Source organism: Oryctolagus cuniculus, chromosome 14 (genome assembly GCF_964237555.1).
Source record: "Oryctolagus cuniculus chromosome 14, mOryCun1.1, whole genome shotgun sequence".
NCBI classification, from domain to species: domain Eukaryota; kingdom Metazoa; phylum Chordata; class Mammalia; order Lagomorpha; family Leporidae; genus Oryctolagus; species Oryctolagus cuniculus.
The window spans coordinates 58,818,319-58,834,533 of record NC_091445.1 but is presented as its reverse complement, the minus strand read 5'-3'; the positions used below and the strand labels follow the sequence as shown (position 1 = coordinate 58,834,533).

The following is a 16,215-nucleotide window of genomic DNA, read 5'->3' as shown; positions in this document are numbered from 1 at the left end:
AACTGTGCATCAATTACAGATCTAAACCAGTCATATTAAGTAGAACAGATAAAAAAAACTACTAAGAGGGATAATGTATTAAGTTGTTCATTAACAGTCAGGGCTATGCTGATCAAGCCACCATTTCCCATAGTGTCCACCTCACTCCAACAGGTTTCCCTCTTGGTGTTCAGTCAGTCGTCACCGATCAGGGAGAACATATGGTATTTGTCCCTTTGGGACTGGCTTATTTCACTCAGCATGATGTGTTCCAGATTCCTCCATTTTGTTGCAAATGACTGGATTTCGTTGTTTCTTACTGCGGTATAGTATTCTAAAGAGTACATATCCCATAATTTCTTTATCCAGTCTATCGTTGATGGGCATTTAGGTTGGTTCCAGGTCTTAGCTATTGTGAATTGAGCTGCAATAAACATTAGGGTGCAGACCGCTTTTTTGTTTGCCAATTTAAATTCCTTTGGGTAAATTCCAAGGAGTGGGATGACTGGGTCGAACGGTATGGTTATCTTCAGGTTTCTGAGGAATCTCCAGACTGACTTCCATAGTGGATTGACCAGTTTGCATTCCCACCAACAGTGGGTTAGTGTCCCTTTTTCCCCACATCCTCGCCAGCATCTGTTGTTGGTAGATTTCTGCATGTGAGCCATTCTAACCGGGGTGAGGTGAAACCTCATTGTGGTTTTGATTTGCATTTCCCTGATTGCTAATGACCTTGAACATTTTTTCATGTGCCTGTTGGCCATTTGGATTTCCTCTTTTGAAAAATGTCTATTGAGGTCCTTGGCCCATCTCTTAAGTGGGTTGTTGGTTTTGTTTTTGTGGAGTTTCTTGATCTCTTTGTAGATTCTGGTTATTAACCCTTTATCTGTTGCATAGTTTGCAAATATTTTTTCCCATTCTGTCGGTTGTCTCTTCACTCTCCTGACTGTTTCTTTTGCAGCACAGAAACTTCTCAATTTGATGCAATCCCAATAGTTGATTTTGGCTTTGACTGCCTGTGCCTCCCAGGTCTTTTCCAGAAATTCTTTGCCTGTGCCAATATCTTGAAGGGTTTCTCCAATGTTCTCTAGTAACTTGATGGTGTCAGGTCGTAGATTTAGGTCTTTAATCCACGTTGAGTGGATTTTTGTGTAAGGTGTAAGGTAGGGGTCTTGCTTCATGCTTCTGCACGTGGAAATCCAATTTTCCCAGCACCATTTATTGAATAGACTGTCCTTGCTCCAGGAATTAGTTTTAGATCCTTGATCAAATATAAGTTGGCTGTAGATGTTTGGGTTGATTTCTGGTGTTTCAATTCTGTTCCATTGGTCTATCCATCTGTTTCTGTACCAGTACCATGCTGTTTTGATTACAACTGCCCTGTAGTATGTCCTGAAATCTGGTATTGTGATGCCTCCGGCTTTGTTTTTGTTGTACAAGATTGCTTTAGCTATTCGAGGTCTCTTGTGCCTCCATATAAATTTCAGCACCGTTTTTTCCAGATCTGAGAAGAAGGTCTTCGGTATCTTGATTGGTATTGCATTGAATCTGTAAATTGCTTTTGGGAGAATGGACATTTTGATGATATTGATTCTTCCAATCCATGAGCATGGAAGATTTTTCCATTTCTTGGTATCCTCTTCTATTTCTTTCTTTAAGGTTTTGTAATTTTCATCGTAGAGATCTTTAACGTCTTTGGTTAAGTTTATTCCAAGGTATTTGATTGTTTTTGTAGCTATTGTGAATGGGATTGATCTTAGAAGTTCTTCCTCAGCCATGGCATTGTCTGTGTATACAAAGGCTGTTGATTTTTGTGCATTGATTTTATACCCTGCTACTTTGCCAAACTCTTCTATGAGTTCCAATAGTCTCTTAGTAGAGTTCTTTGGGTCCCCTAAATACAGAATCATGTCATCTGCAAAGAGGGATAGTTTGAGTTCTTCCTTCCCAATTTGTATCCCTTTAATTACTTTTTCTTGCCTGATGGCTCTGGCTAAAACTTCCAGAACTATGTTGAATAGCAGTGGTGAGAGTGGGCATCCCTGTCTGGTTCCAGATTTCAGTGGAAATGCTTCCAACTTTTCCCCATTCAATAGGATGTTGGCTGTGGGTTTTTCATAGATTGCTTTGATTGTATTGAGGAATGTTCCTTCCAAACCCAGTTTGCTTAGAGTTTTCATCATGAACGGGTGTTGTATTTTATCAAATGCTTTCTCGGCATCTATTGAGATAATCATATGGTTTTTCTTCTGCAGTCTGTTAATGTGGTGTATCACATTGATTGTCTTGCGCACATTAAACCATCCCTGCATACCAGGGATAAATCCCACTTGGTCTGGGTGGATGATCTTTCTGATGTGTTGTTGCATTCTATTGGCCAGAATTTTATTGAGGATTTTTGCAATTATGTTCATCAGGGATATTGGTCTGTAATTCTCTTTCAGTGCTGCATCTTTCTCTGGCTTAGGAATTAAGGTGATGCTGGCTTCATAGAAAGAATTTGGGAGGACTCCCTCTTCTTCGATTGTTCTGAATAGTTTGAGAAGAATTGGAGTTAGTTCTTCTTTAAATGTCTGGTAGAATTCAGCAGTGAATCCATCTTGTCCTGGGCTTTTCTTTGTTGGGAGGGCCTTTATTACTGTTTCAATTTCTGTCTCAGTTATGGGTCTGTTTAGGTTTTCGATGTCTTCCTGGTTCAATTTAGGCAGGTTGCATGTGTCCAGGAATCTATCCATTTCTGATAGGTTTCCCTGTTTGCTGGCATACAAGTCCTTGTAGTAATTTCTGATGATTCTTTTTATTTCTGTGGTGTCTGTTGTTACATTTCCTTTTTCATCTCTGATTTTATTGATTTGGGTCTTTTCTCTTCTTTTTATAGTTAGTTGGGCCAATGGGGTGTCAATTTTGTTTATTTTTTCAACAAACCAGCTCTTTGTTTGGCTGATTGTTTGTAATGTTTTTCTTGATTCAATCCTGTTGATTTCTTCTCTGATTTTAATTATTTCTCTTCTCCTACTAGATTTGGGTCTGATTTGCTGTAGGTTTTCTAGATCCTTGAGGTGATTAGAAAGCTCATCTATTTGGTGTCTTTCCAATTTCTTGATGTAGGCACCTATTGATATAAACTTTCCTCTTAACACTGCTTTTGCTGTGTCCCATAAGTTTTGGTATGTTGTGCTGTTATCCTCATTTACTTCCAGAAAGTTTTTGATTTCTCTTTTGATTTCTTCTATGACCCATTGTTCATTCAGGAGCATGTTGTTCAATCTCCATGTGTTTGCGTATGCTCTAGGGATTCCTGAGTTACTAATTTCCAACTTCATTCCTTTATGGTCTGAGAAGCTGCATGGTATGATTCTAATTCTTTTGAATTTGCTGAGACTTGCTTTATGGCCTAGTATGTGGTCAATCCTAGAGAAGCTTCCATGTACTGCTGAGAAGAATGTAAAATCTTTAGCTGTAGGATTGAAAGTTCTGTATATATCTATTAGATCCATTTGGGCTATGGTGTCGTTTAAATCTACTGTATCCTTGTTGATCTTCTGACCGGATGATCTGTCTATTTCTGAGAGTGGAGTATTGAAGTCCCCCAGTACTACTGTATTGGGGTCTAAGTCTCCCTTTAAGTCCGTTAATAAATCTTTTAGATAAACTGGTGCCCTGTAGTTAGGTGCATATACATTGATAATTGTTATATCTTCCTGTTGAATTGATCCCTTAATCATGATATAGTGTCCCTCTTTGTCTCTCTTAACAGTTTTTGTGGTAAAGTTTATGTTGTCCGATATTAAGATGGCTACGCCCGCTCTTTTTTCATTTCTGTTGGCATGGTATATCTTTTTCCAGCCTTTCACTTTCAGTCTGTATGGATCTTTGTTGGAAAGATGTGTTTCTTGTAAGCAGCATATAGATGGGTATTGTTCCTTAACCCAATCAGCCAATCAGTGTCTTTTAACTGGACAGTTCAGGCCATTCACGTTCAAAGTGACTAATGATAAGTGGTAACTTTGCCCTGCCATTTGCCAAAGATAAGTTCTACTATATGCTTTGAATTCCCTGTGATCTTTTGCTGTGAGGTTTCCTCCCTTGGTTTCCTTCCTTTACCTTCTTTCATATTGATGACCGTGTTTCTGTGTTTCTGTGTGTAACACATCTTTAAGCATCTTTTGCAGGGCTGGACGAGTGGCAACAAATTCTTTCAATTTCTGTTTGCAATAAAAAGTCTTTATTTCACCTTCATTCACAAATGATAGCTTTGCAGGATATAATATTCTGGGCTGGCAGTTGTTCTCTCTTAGTACCTGGGCTATATCTCGCCATTCCCTCCTAGCTTTTAGAGTTTCTGATGAGAAGTCAGCTGTGAGTCTGATTGGAGATCCTCTGAGAGTAATCTGACGTTTCTCTCTTGCACATTTTAGGATCTTTTCTTTATGTTTCACTGTGGAGAGTTTAATTACAACGTGTCGTGGTGAGGATCTCTTTTGGTCGTGTTTATTAGGGGTTCTGTGGGCTTCCTGTACTAGGATTTCTCTGTCCTTCTCCAAACCTGGGAAATTTTCTGCTAATATCTCACTAAAAAGGCCTTCTAATCCTTTCTCCCTCTCCATGCCTTCAGGAACTCCTAGAACCCGAATGTTGGGTTTTTTAATAGTATCCTGAAGATTCCCGACAATATGTTTCAGATTTCTAATTTCCTCTTCTTTTCTTTGGTCTGACTGTATCTTTTCCTGTTCTCTGTCTTCTAAGTCCGATATTCTCTCTTCTGCTTCACCCATTCTGTTTGTAAGGCTCTCTATTGTGTTTTTCATTTGATCTATTGAATTCTTCACTTCAGTCACTATCACAGTTTCCTGTTGTACTAGTTGTTTCGTTTCATTTTGATTCCTCCTTAATATTTCATTTTCACGAGACAGATTTTCTATCTTGTCCATTAAGGATTTGTGTAGTTCCAGAATTTGTTTTTGAGAACTTCTTAATGTTCTTATCAATTTTTTGAGATCTGCTTCTTGCATTTCTTCTATGTCATCATCTTCATAATCTTGAATTGGGGTGTCTTTTTCATTTGAGGGCGTCATGGTGACTTCCTTGTTTTTATTACCTCGGTTTTTGCGTTTGTTATTTGGCATATTGGAGATATTTGGTTTCTTCACTGTGGTGCTTTTTCTTGTTATACTATGACTCTAGATTAAGTGGACTATCTGTTTTTGATGGAGCCTTAGGGCTTGAGATGGGTGTGGCCTGAGAGCTCTGTTTGGTGTGCCAAAGGTGACACTCCCAGGTTAGGCGTGGTAAATCTCTCTCTCTCTCTTCCTTTTTTTTTTTTTTTTGATTCAAAAGGGAAGTAATTCCGCACAGCTGAATGAAGTTGGAGGTAGTTAGCAGGCAAATGATATACCCACAGGAGCCAGAGATCGGAAGCTCTTTCCCAAGATCCCCACAGGGAATCTGTTCGGCCCTCAGAGTGGGCTCAAATTCTCCTTCAGCCTCCCACTGGGTTGCCAAAGTTACGGAATTGTAGCGTCTCTGGAGAGTGCTCACGTGAATTCCGTGAGTTCTCTCCCCCACCGTCTCTTTTTTCACAGTCTCAGTTCAGTAGCACCACAAATTTACTAGCTCCTCATCTCCTGTTAATTCGCCCCGCCCAGAGTCAGGTTTTTCTGCTAGGCTCAGGGCCGGTGCAGACCTGAGGTCGCTCTGCTTATGACGTATGTCCAAGATGGCGCCTGCTCTTTGTCTTGCTTGCCCTTGAGAGGTGAGCGGAGAGAGAGAAACCCGTGTCCGTACTAGTCACCCTTTTTTTTTTCTCTCTCTCTCTCTCTCTTCCAGTTAGCCTTGTGAACTTCACCCCCCGGGGGGTCGTTCCCTCTAGTCTCCTCTCTCCGCTTGCCTGCCGGTGTCTCGGGCTATTGAGGTTCGGCTCACCTCGCGTTCCAGCGCTGGTGTGTTGAGTCTGCCGCTGATGTCCCAAACTGTGGGCTCCCACGCTGTCCACGCAGGTCCGCTGTGAGTCACGCGTTCCGGAAGAGTTTCTTCTGCTGTTTCCTCCCCTACTCTTCCTTGAACCTGCAGTATCTCCACTTTTATTAAACTATCTCTCCCCAGACTATCAGTGTGCTCCCTTCCTATTCCGCCATCTTGCCGGGAGTCTCCACACAGCACATTCTAAAACCAAATGCCAGTGCTCTGGAATTGGAATCACTTGTGTGGCAGCAGTCAAGCACCTCCATTAAGACACCCTTGAGTGAGAGCCTCCGCACATGTGGGCAACCTAATAAAAACCACCCGAGAAGGCCAGGCAGGCACTTGGCAAAACACATCTGAGCCTCACTGACACTTTCAGGCAGCTCCAGTGGGGCTCTACTTCTCACTTCACATTTCTGATGACCCCCAAATGGTCCTCAGAAACCCCGTTGCTCCCTCCAACACCATCTCCACAGTGTAAGTTACTGAACACCTGGCTTGATGCATTAAGGGCTAAGCACAGGAGTTCATTGCCAGCCTATGTTATACTGACTAGAATATGCTGGTTGTATTTGGAAAGGTCATCCCACCTTGTTGAGCCTCAGTTTCTACCACCTTACAGTAAGGGGGCTGGATTTTATGCCCTTCTAATTCAACACTATCAAAACTAACACAAGTTGAGTATCCCTTACCTGAAATTCTTGAGACCACAATTGTTTGGGATTTCTAATTTTTTTCAGATCCTAGAATATGTGCATGTACATAATGAAATATTTTGGGGATGATATCCACAATTAAACACAAAATGAATTTATGCTTCTTTACACACAGCCTGAAGTTAATTTTATACATATTTTAGTGCACCTCTATGTTGAATGCAATGCATCACAAAACAGTGCTCAAAAACTTTTGGATTTTGAATTTTCAGACTAGGGATGCTCACCCTATAAAAGTAACAATAGTTACTTTTGGGGTCAGCGCTGTGGCATAGTGGGTAAAGCTGCCATCTGCAGTGCCAGCATACCATATGGACTCAGGTTCAAGTCCCGGCTGCTCCACTTCCGATCCAGTTCTCTGCTATGACCTGGGAAGGCAGTAGAAGATGGCCCAAATCCTTGGGCCTCTGCAGCCACATGGGAGACCTGGAAGAAGCTCCTGGCTCCTGACTTCAGATCAGCATAGCTCCAGCTGTTGCAGCCATTTGGGGAGTGAACCAACAGATGGAAGACCTCCCTCTCTCTCTTTCTCTCTGCCTCTCTGTAACTCTGCCTTTCAAATAAATAAATCTTAAAAAAAAAAAAAAGAATAGTTACTTTTGATGGAGGCTTCCTATGTGCCAAGTATATGGTAAGGGGATGCAAGAGTGGGCACAGATGTGGTTTCTGCTCTCACTGAGTTTGCAATCAGGTGGAAGAGACCAAAGTTAATTAGAAGATCTCACACACAGGTATATAATTACAACCAGAAAGACATGCTCTGACCAAACTAAGCAGGGCTGAGAGATGGTCTGGGGGTGCCAAGAAACTCCACCTGGAGAGAGCAGTGTTTTGAGTTAAGATTGAAAGGGATGAGTAGGAGTACTGTGGGCGTCAGACATGCAGGAGTACCGCACACATTGGCCCGGAGTAAAGGAAAAGAAAGTAAGAGAAGATGGCTACCATCCATTGAATGCTTACTAAGTGTCTGGCATTGGGTTAAACACTATTTATATACAATTCTTGAGTTCTTTCAACAGCATTTTCAGTTAAAAAAAAAAAAAAGTCATCTCCATTTTACAGTCCATAAAGTAAGGCACACAGTTTCAGAAATGTGACCCAGATAACAAGAGTAAAAGGCGGAGCCAGGTCTATGAAATCTCAAGCTTCTATATTCAACTAGTGGGCAATACTGTCTCCAGTGGTAGCCATTGAACCTCCTTTTCAAATATAATGTGTCCGGGGCCAGCGCTCTGGTACAGCAGGTTAAAGCCCTAGCCTGAAGTGCTGGCATCCCGGTTCTAGTCCCAGTTCTAGTCCCGGCTGCTCCACTTCTGATCCAGCTCTCTGCTATGACCTGGGAAAGCAATAGAAGATGGCCCAAGTCCTTGGGTCCCTGCACCTGTGTGGGAGACCCGGAAGAAGCTCCTGGCTCCTGGCTTTAGATTGGCACAGCTCTGGCTGTTGCAGCCATCTGGAGAGTGAACCAGCAGATGGGAGACCTCTCTCTCCATCTCTACGTCTCTCTGTAACTCTGTCTTTCAAATAAATAAAATAAATCTTTAAAAAAATATAGAATGTGTCCAAATGGAGTAAGCTTCCACCAGGCTTGCTTCTAGGAAGATGAACATACCTTTTAAAGTATTATCATATTAACCATAGGAATGGAGGAGATACGGTCATAAGGTGCATATAGTAACAACCAGACAATTACAGCACAGGAACACTCACAGCCCCAGGGACAGTACCACTCTGGGCAATCCCATTCTGTATCACACCACACAGAAGCACAACTCAACCACCTGCCACAAGAGTGCACTTTTGACCCAGAGATTTACAGGCTGTCAATAGCCGTTGAGAGGACCCAGCCTGAAAAGTATCACCTATGTGAACAGATATTCAATCATAACTATGTTTCCCAAAATATGAGCTGGGAAACACAGAATCTCAAAGTCTGGAAATGGAGACAATTAAGAGTTATTCTGGGAGTATAAGGATGATTAAAATTAGAAAAATTTAGTAATGCAAACCACCACATTCAACTTTATAACAGAATAGAGACCATCTGATCATCACGATAATGTAGACAAGATATTTAATAAAACTCAAACACCCAAATCTGCACAGGTGATAAAACTGCATAGAATCTACACACACACACACGTGCACACATGCAGGAGCATGAATAAAACTGGGGAAATCTAAGTACAGTCAGTTCATTGTATCAGTGTCAATACCTTAGTTGTGATCTTATGTATAATTTCCCAATGGTGTATACCTGGAGGAAACTGGGTAATTATGCAAGAGATTCCTTTGTACTACCTCTGAAAAACACATGCAAATCTGCAACTGCCTCAATATAAATGTCAGTAACAAAAGAGAGAATAAGAAATAGGAGGAGAAAGAGGTTTTACAGAAACCAAACTGCATAAAAGCATCAAAATTTTTAATTTAAAAATGTAAAATATGAACTATACTAGACACATCATTTTCAGTCCATCCTCCCAATACCTCAGGATAGCCTGTCAAATTTTCAAAGTTTCAATTTTTGCATTTTGAGGTCACAACCTTTTCAAGGATTTTGATAGTATGCCAATATGATGAATGTGATACTAACATATATGAAACAGAAGCAGGGACATCACATAATTTATAATGCCTAAAATAGAAAGCTATGTTCAAAGCCTTTCCTTAACCTACTTTATATGATCCTTGATCCTTGTTGTGCTATTTTTGTTTCAGTTATCCCAGCAAAAGGTGTCATTTTGCAAAAGGGGGGAAAAGTTTCAACAAAGAATAAATTTCTGTACTTTGGTAAGGACTCCACCAAAACCCCATAGCAAACATTCTGCTTAAGTCATAATATGAACAGATATGAAATCTGTTATACGATCTTCATTTTAAAGTGAAGATACTACTTTTCATCACTTATGTTCAATATTGTGTTAGGATCCGCTCAGTGCTATTAACAGTTTTAATTTAGTTCATGACACTTAATTTTAATTCAACATACAGCTGGCCTTCCATACCCATGGGCTCCATATCCACAGATCCAACCAACTTCCAATAGAATATAATATCCAGGGGAAAAAAATTGTGTCTGTACTGAACACATACAGACTTTTTCTTCTTGACATTATTCCCTAGACAATACAGCATTAAAATTATTTACATAGCACTGACATTGTTTTAAATATGAGCAATCTGGGGGTGATTTGAAGTATGAAAGATGATGTGCTCATGGCATTGCAAATACTACACCATTATTTACAAAGGCCTTAAGCACCCTTGGATTTCAGCATCCTCAGGGAGTCCTAGGTCAAATCCCCCTCCACATATAAGGAATAACTGTGCTTAATTGCATACTTACACTGAATTAATAATTACATGTAATTAAACTGAAGTATACTTTTAATTGGGCATACTTAAAAATAGAATTAAAATTAAAGAAGCAAAGCTATCACTATTCACTGATCATGTGATTGTTTAGAGAAAGCATGGTAAACTTTAGGACTAAGAAGAGAACCCACCAAAATCTGCTGGACGTGAGTTGGATGTCAGGGGTTGCAGATGCGCTGGCGGCATAATGCACTGAAGTTCTGAGTAGGCAAATGAGACAACCCTTTAGGAAATGAGAAGCACAGGACCCCAGAAAAGCCTGCATCCCAGGGGAAGCCCACAGGGCTTGTGAAGCACCTCCCACTGCATGAGATCCAGGCCAAGTGTCCACAAGGCTGAGCCACACCAGCTCCTGGCTCTTTGGCTCCCATGGCTTTCTCTTGCACAGTACTCATTGTGACCTCCTGTCCAAGTTAACTCAATAAACATCACAGTGGCACTCAAAAGAGCCCAACTAAAACACACAGTGATAGGCATTTGGCCTAGTGGCGAAGATGCCAGTGAAGACACACACCCATGTCCATATTTGAATTCCTGAGTTCCCTATCCCGCCTTTGTCTCCTGACTCCAGCTTCCTGCTAATGATGACCCTAGGAAGCAGCAATGATGGCTCAAGGAACTGGGTTTCTGCCGCTCACGTGGGAGACCTCGATTGTGTTCCCAGATCCTGGCTTTGGCTTGGCCCAGCCCTGGTTGTTGCAGGCATTTGGAGAGTGAACCAACATATGATAGTGCTCATGCTCTCTCTCTCTCTCGCTCATTCCTTCTCTCTTTCTCTGTCTCTCTCAAATAAATAAAAAGCTTAAAATAAATAAGTAAAATATCCATAAATATAAAAAATGGACACACTTTCAGAAATAGAACAAGTTATTAAAATGAGTTCTAATTTCCACTTAAAGTTACATCTTTTACTTATTCCTATGTATTTATAAAGTCAGTTTAAATAATGTTACCATAAGAAAGCAGCAGTATTGCAAATAATCTACATGACTGCAAACAATCTCTAAAGTGTTGATACTTGGTTTCAAATATACTCCGGATCTTTGTCATAGCTGTCCCAGTAAGATTTTTCTTAGACTACTATTAAAATAGTATTTCATATTCTAGGGGCTGGTGCTGTAGTGTAGTGGGTAAAACTGTCTTCTGCAGTGCTGGCATCCCATATGGGCACCAATTTGAGTCCAGCTGCTCCACTTCCTATCCCGCTCTCTGCTATGTCCTGGGAAAGCAGTGGAAGATGGCCCAAGTCCTTGGGCCCCTGCACCTGCATGGGAGACCTGGAAGAAGCTCCTGGCTTCTGGCCTCAGATAGGCCCAGCTCTAGCCATTGAGGCCATTTGGGGAGTGAACCAGAAAATGGAACACCTCTCTCTCTCTCTGCCCCTCTTGCTCTCTCTATGTAACTCAGACTTTCAAATAAACAAATAAATCTTTAAAAAATAATAATAACAATATTTCATATTTTAAACACAGAATAACTGATGACCAACAAGAATTATCCACAGGTGTGTAAGGATGCCAACATTTGCCCAGTGAGTACTATTATTTAGACAACTTACACTGGAATAGTTGAACTTCAACAACCTCAAGGAGGAAGCCAGACAAAATGACACCATTGTTGAGTTTTGAAGCCATAAAATTAACGTGAGCCTAAAAAAGTAAGCTAATATACAGTGGCATTTGGCATATGTAGAAGATTTTGGAGTCTGCACTATTGGCACAGGCCACTTCAGCAGCACTGCCAAGGGAAGCTTGACTTCCGTGTTCACTCCTCTTTCTGAGGCAAAGGATTCGCATGGCGGCAATGCCAACACAGCTTTCCTTAAACCTGGGCCCTGTGGCAGAAATCCTTCTTCCTCTGTCTTTCAGAATACACTGTCCAGTATGTGAACCACCAGTCACATGGTTGCCATGCGTGTGCACAAGAGCTTAGCGCACTATAAAAGTGTAAAACATACACTGGATCTCAGAGACATCATGCAAGAAAAAGAATATAACATCTCACTAACAATTTTTACTTTCATTACATATTAAAATGATGTTTGAATTTTTTATTTTAAATAAAGTATTTGAATTAATTTCACTTGTCTTTTTCACTTTTTAAAATCAGTCTACTGGAAATTCTTAAATCATATGTGTGGCTCACATTTTTATACTTATTGGACAGCATTGGGTCAGAAGGTATTTAGAGTGATGTACATATAATTGTTTTTAATTTTATTTATTTGTTTGAGAGACAGAGGGACAGACAGAAAGTTCCCATTCAGCACTGGGCCCAGGCCAGAGCCAGGAGCTGGAAACACAATCCCTGTCTTCCATAAGGGTAGGTAGCAGGATCCCAATCACTGGAGCTGCTACCGCTCTTTCCCAGGGTCTGTGTTGCCAGAAAGCTGGAGCTAGGGGCGAGGGCTGGGGATTGAACCCAGCCACTCTGATTTAAGATATGGCATCTTAACAGCTAAGCCATATAGATGGATATAGATAGGTATAGATATAGATATAGATATAGATATAGATATAGATATAGATATAGATATAGATAGATGGCATCTTCAAAAAGGCCACAGGACAAAAGTATGCATGAATTTTCTTTTGCACCAAAATAAACTTATCTTTTAATTCCATTTTTCCACAAACCTTTTGAAGCCTCCTCATACACATGATACTTAAACATGAATAAGTATTTATCTAAGACATTTTTCATGTCATTTGACAGCAAATTCCTATGACAGGAACAATCTTGTAACAATACAAAAGAGGTACCATTTACTGAGTTTCAACTTTCTGACATGGTCAGAGCTTAATGCTTTAGATAAAATTGTCCGCAGTCCTTCCAACAGAGAGAAGCAATTTGGATCAGGGAGACTGAGTCATTTGTCCAAGACCACAGAGCTCTGAATGTGAGGTTGTCCAAGGTCAATACCAATACTCCACGGTACTTAAGACATGGGGAGAGAGCCCATCTAGAAATGACCGTATCTTACGAACTTGGTCTTTATCCTGCTGGGGCAGGCACTGTTTAACCCACTCATCTTACATTAAGGAGGTGCCCCTTTTCTGTTTTGGGAAACTTGGAACTGTTTTTGAAAACCAACACCCCCACACAGTTGACCCAAAGGGCTGAGGGCTCATTCTGGTCTGAGAAAGGATTTTCAGGAGTGACATGGAGGCACAGAGGACACACGTGTGCCACAAGCAGCAGGAACAATGGCACTAAGAGATGGCCATCTGTCTGCAGTGCCAGTCTTAGATGATTCCTCTGCTTAATCTTTAGCCTAGACCAGGCTTCTGACTCCAGTCTATGCTCAGAAAATCAATCAGTCACCTCAGTGCAGATGGAGTGGGGGGCCCTGGAAAACCTGAGCAGGAAGCAACTTGCAGCAGACAGGGACAATGACACAGCGTGCAAGACAGAAAAGCAGACTAGCCATAAAGCTAAGGGATTGGCACAAGAAACAGCCTTCTAAACAGACTCTGCCACCAAGCTTGGGAAAAATGAGGCACATAAAACTTGGGGTACTCTTTCAACCACCTTTCTCCCCCAACACCCTCCTAGCCGACAAGGTGATGAAAGCCTACAGAAATTCTGCTCAGCAGTACCTGCAGCAGCCGAAAAAGTGAAACTGAAGGGTGGGGATAGCTAGGGGATGGCAAGGGAGAGGGGAAAAACTGACCAGAAAAAAGCGCACAGATGGGCCAGCACCGTGGTGTAGTGGGAAAAGCCGCTGCCTGCAGTGCCAGCATCCCATATGGGCGCCAGTTCAAGTCCTGGCTGCCCCACTGCCCATCCAGCTCTCTGTTATGGCCTGGGAAAGCAGTGGAAGATGACCCAAGTCTTTGGGCCCCTGCACCAACGTGGGAGACCCGGAGGAAGCTCTTGGCTCCTGGCTTCAGATCTGCACAGCTCTGGTCATTGTGGTCAATTGGGGAATGAACCAGCAGATGAAGACCTCTCTCTCTCTCTCTCTCTCTCTCTCTGCCTCTTCTTCTCTCTGTGTGTGTAACTCTGACTTTCAAATCAATAAGTAAATCTTTAAAAAAAAAAAAAAAAAGGCACACAGAGGAGGCTACAGTGACATTGCGACCTGAACCTGGGGATTTTTGAATGGTTCAGCATGGGACATTGCCACCTCGGCTTTAATTATGAGATGGTTTCAGGGTGCTGAAAGGCGAGGTGCATAATCAAGCACTTACGTAATCCTCCTCATTGAGTCCTTGCTTCTCGACAGAACTTTTCACCTCCAGGGAGAACTTCTCGAACTCAGGTTTCACCGTCCTCAGTAGAGTGACCGTCTGGAGGCACGAGTACGCCTGCTTGGCTTCAGAGTCATAATCGTCTCCTCTCTTCCACGAGCCATCTCCTGCAGGAGCAATGAAAATGTTTATCATTCCAAGCCGGTCACCAGAAAGAAGGCATTCTCCCCTCCCAACTGCGCTGTGTCCATGCGTGTCACTTTTGGCAGCCAGGGCAAGGGGTATTGTCATAGTTGTGCACTTCAGTATAAAGTGACAATGTCAGATCGTTAAAGGAGAAGGCCCTTTGACACATGTTCCTTTGAAATGTGAGAGAGAAAGAAAAGCTCTGTTGATGTGATTGCCTTAAAATAGCCTCGCAACGACATTCAGCCCCCCAGAATTGCAGCACTGCGGGGGTAAGAAGCAAGTTTGTTGTCCTTTTCCATTCACACCGTTCTTTAATACCTGCACCAACTTGAGAGGGAAGCGAGTTATTAGTGGGGCATTATAAACCTCATGTTCTGTGGGTGTACCATGTCGGGGTACAGCTATGCGGCACAATGGATATGTGTAAGTATCCTGAAGTTGGCACTGTGTAAAGAACAGGTTTGAGATCGTTCATAGTGTTTGCACCTCTTTGGGGTGAAAAGTAGCTTAGGTGAACTTAAGGACTTGTATCTCAAGTACTGGCAAGCTCATAAAAAATTTTACAGGGTAATATTCATCAGTGCATCAATATTAATAACTGTTAATACGTATCGAGTGCATTCATAATATAATAACAACAGCTCTTTTATGGAATAGTTCATGTGTATTTAATTTTCACAAGACCTCATGATGTGATACTGCTGTCCTGTCTTTTTAACAGGTAGGGAAGCTGAGACATTTAGAAGGTGGGTAACCTCTGCTCCCCTTCACAAAAGCAAAGCCAAGTTACACGGCTAAGAATCATTACTCTTCTCTTTATTATTTCATCTTGGGAAAAAAATAACGTGGTTACAGAGCCCAAAAGACAAGGTGAACCTCCAACTTCTCACAATCAGCTGTTTTTTCTGGGAATTGTTATTAAGATTCCTGTAGATCTCTGAAAAATACAACAAAAAATTCAATCTGCGGGAGCCCAGCACCAAGGCCATTTGCTCACCCAAGCTCCCAGCCCATGGAAGATGCCTCGGGCCCAGCAGTTAAGCAGCGAAGATGTCTCTGAGGCATGCAGCCAAGTCTGTGGCACTCTCTCGTCACTTCTAGAAGTTCGGTAAAAACCTGGTGGCTTTAGAACTTACCAAGGCTTAAGACACTCTGTCCAAAAAAAAAATGACCTAAATGAAAGATTTCCGTGAGTGAGATCCCAGTGGAAAGAACAGGCCATCAAAGAAGCAGGTACCTTTCTCTGAAGGGAGGAGAGAACTTCCACTTTGGCTATGACCTTGTCTAAATATGATCAGAGTCGGCGAACTCAAAAGGCTTCCATAGCCTTGGAAACTCATGACTGGAGCATAGGGAGATTACTGACGCCATAAACAAGAGTGTCAATTTGTAAAGTCAACAACAGGAGTCACTGTGCACTTACTCCTCATGTAGGATCTCTGTCCTTAATGTGCTGTACAGTGTGATTTAATGTTATAACTAGTACTCAAACAGTATTTTTCACTTTATGTTTCTATGTGGGTGCAAACTGTTGAAATCTTTACTTAATATATACTAAACTGATCTTCTGTATATAAAGAGAATTAAAAATGAATCTTGATGTGAATGGAAGGGGAGAGGGAACGGGAAAGAGGAGGGTTGCGGGTGGGAGGGACGTTATGGGGGGGAAGCCATTGTAATCCATAAGCTATACTTTGGAAATTTATATTCATTAAATAAAAGTTAAAAAAAATAAAAAAAGAATTTACCAAGGCTTGACTCGGACACACAGGTATGAACTATGGACTACAGGCAAGACT

At 41.6% G+C, this 16,215-nt stretch overlaps 2 protein-coding genes across 4 annotated transcripts in view; both read right to left on the bottom strand.

The window, feature by feature from the left end:
- The window catches only part of LOC138845174 (large ribosomal subunit protein uL23-like), a 1,058,548-nt gene that overhangs the window by 1,008,332 nt on the left and 34,001 nt on the right, over window positions 1-16,215 (bottom strand). The window lies entirely within an intron of this gene.
- NPR3 (natriuretic peptide receptor 3) overlaps window positions 1-16,215 on the bottom strand; it is a 97,515-nt gene that overhangs the window by 51,186 nt on the left and 30,114 nt on the right. For all 3 annotated transcript variants that reach the window (XM_051853840.2, XM_070056627.1, XM_008262100.4), the window contains exon 3: window positions 14,228-14,394. In XM_051853840.2, the coding sequence (XP_051709800.1) occupies window positions 14,228-14,394 (167 nt within the window). The remainder of the gene's footprint in view (window positions 1-14,227; window positions 14,395-16,215) is intronic.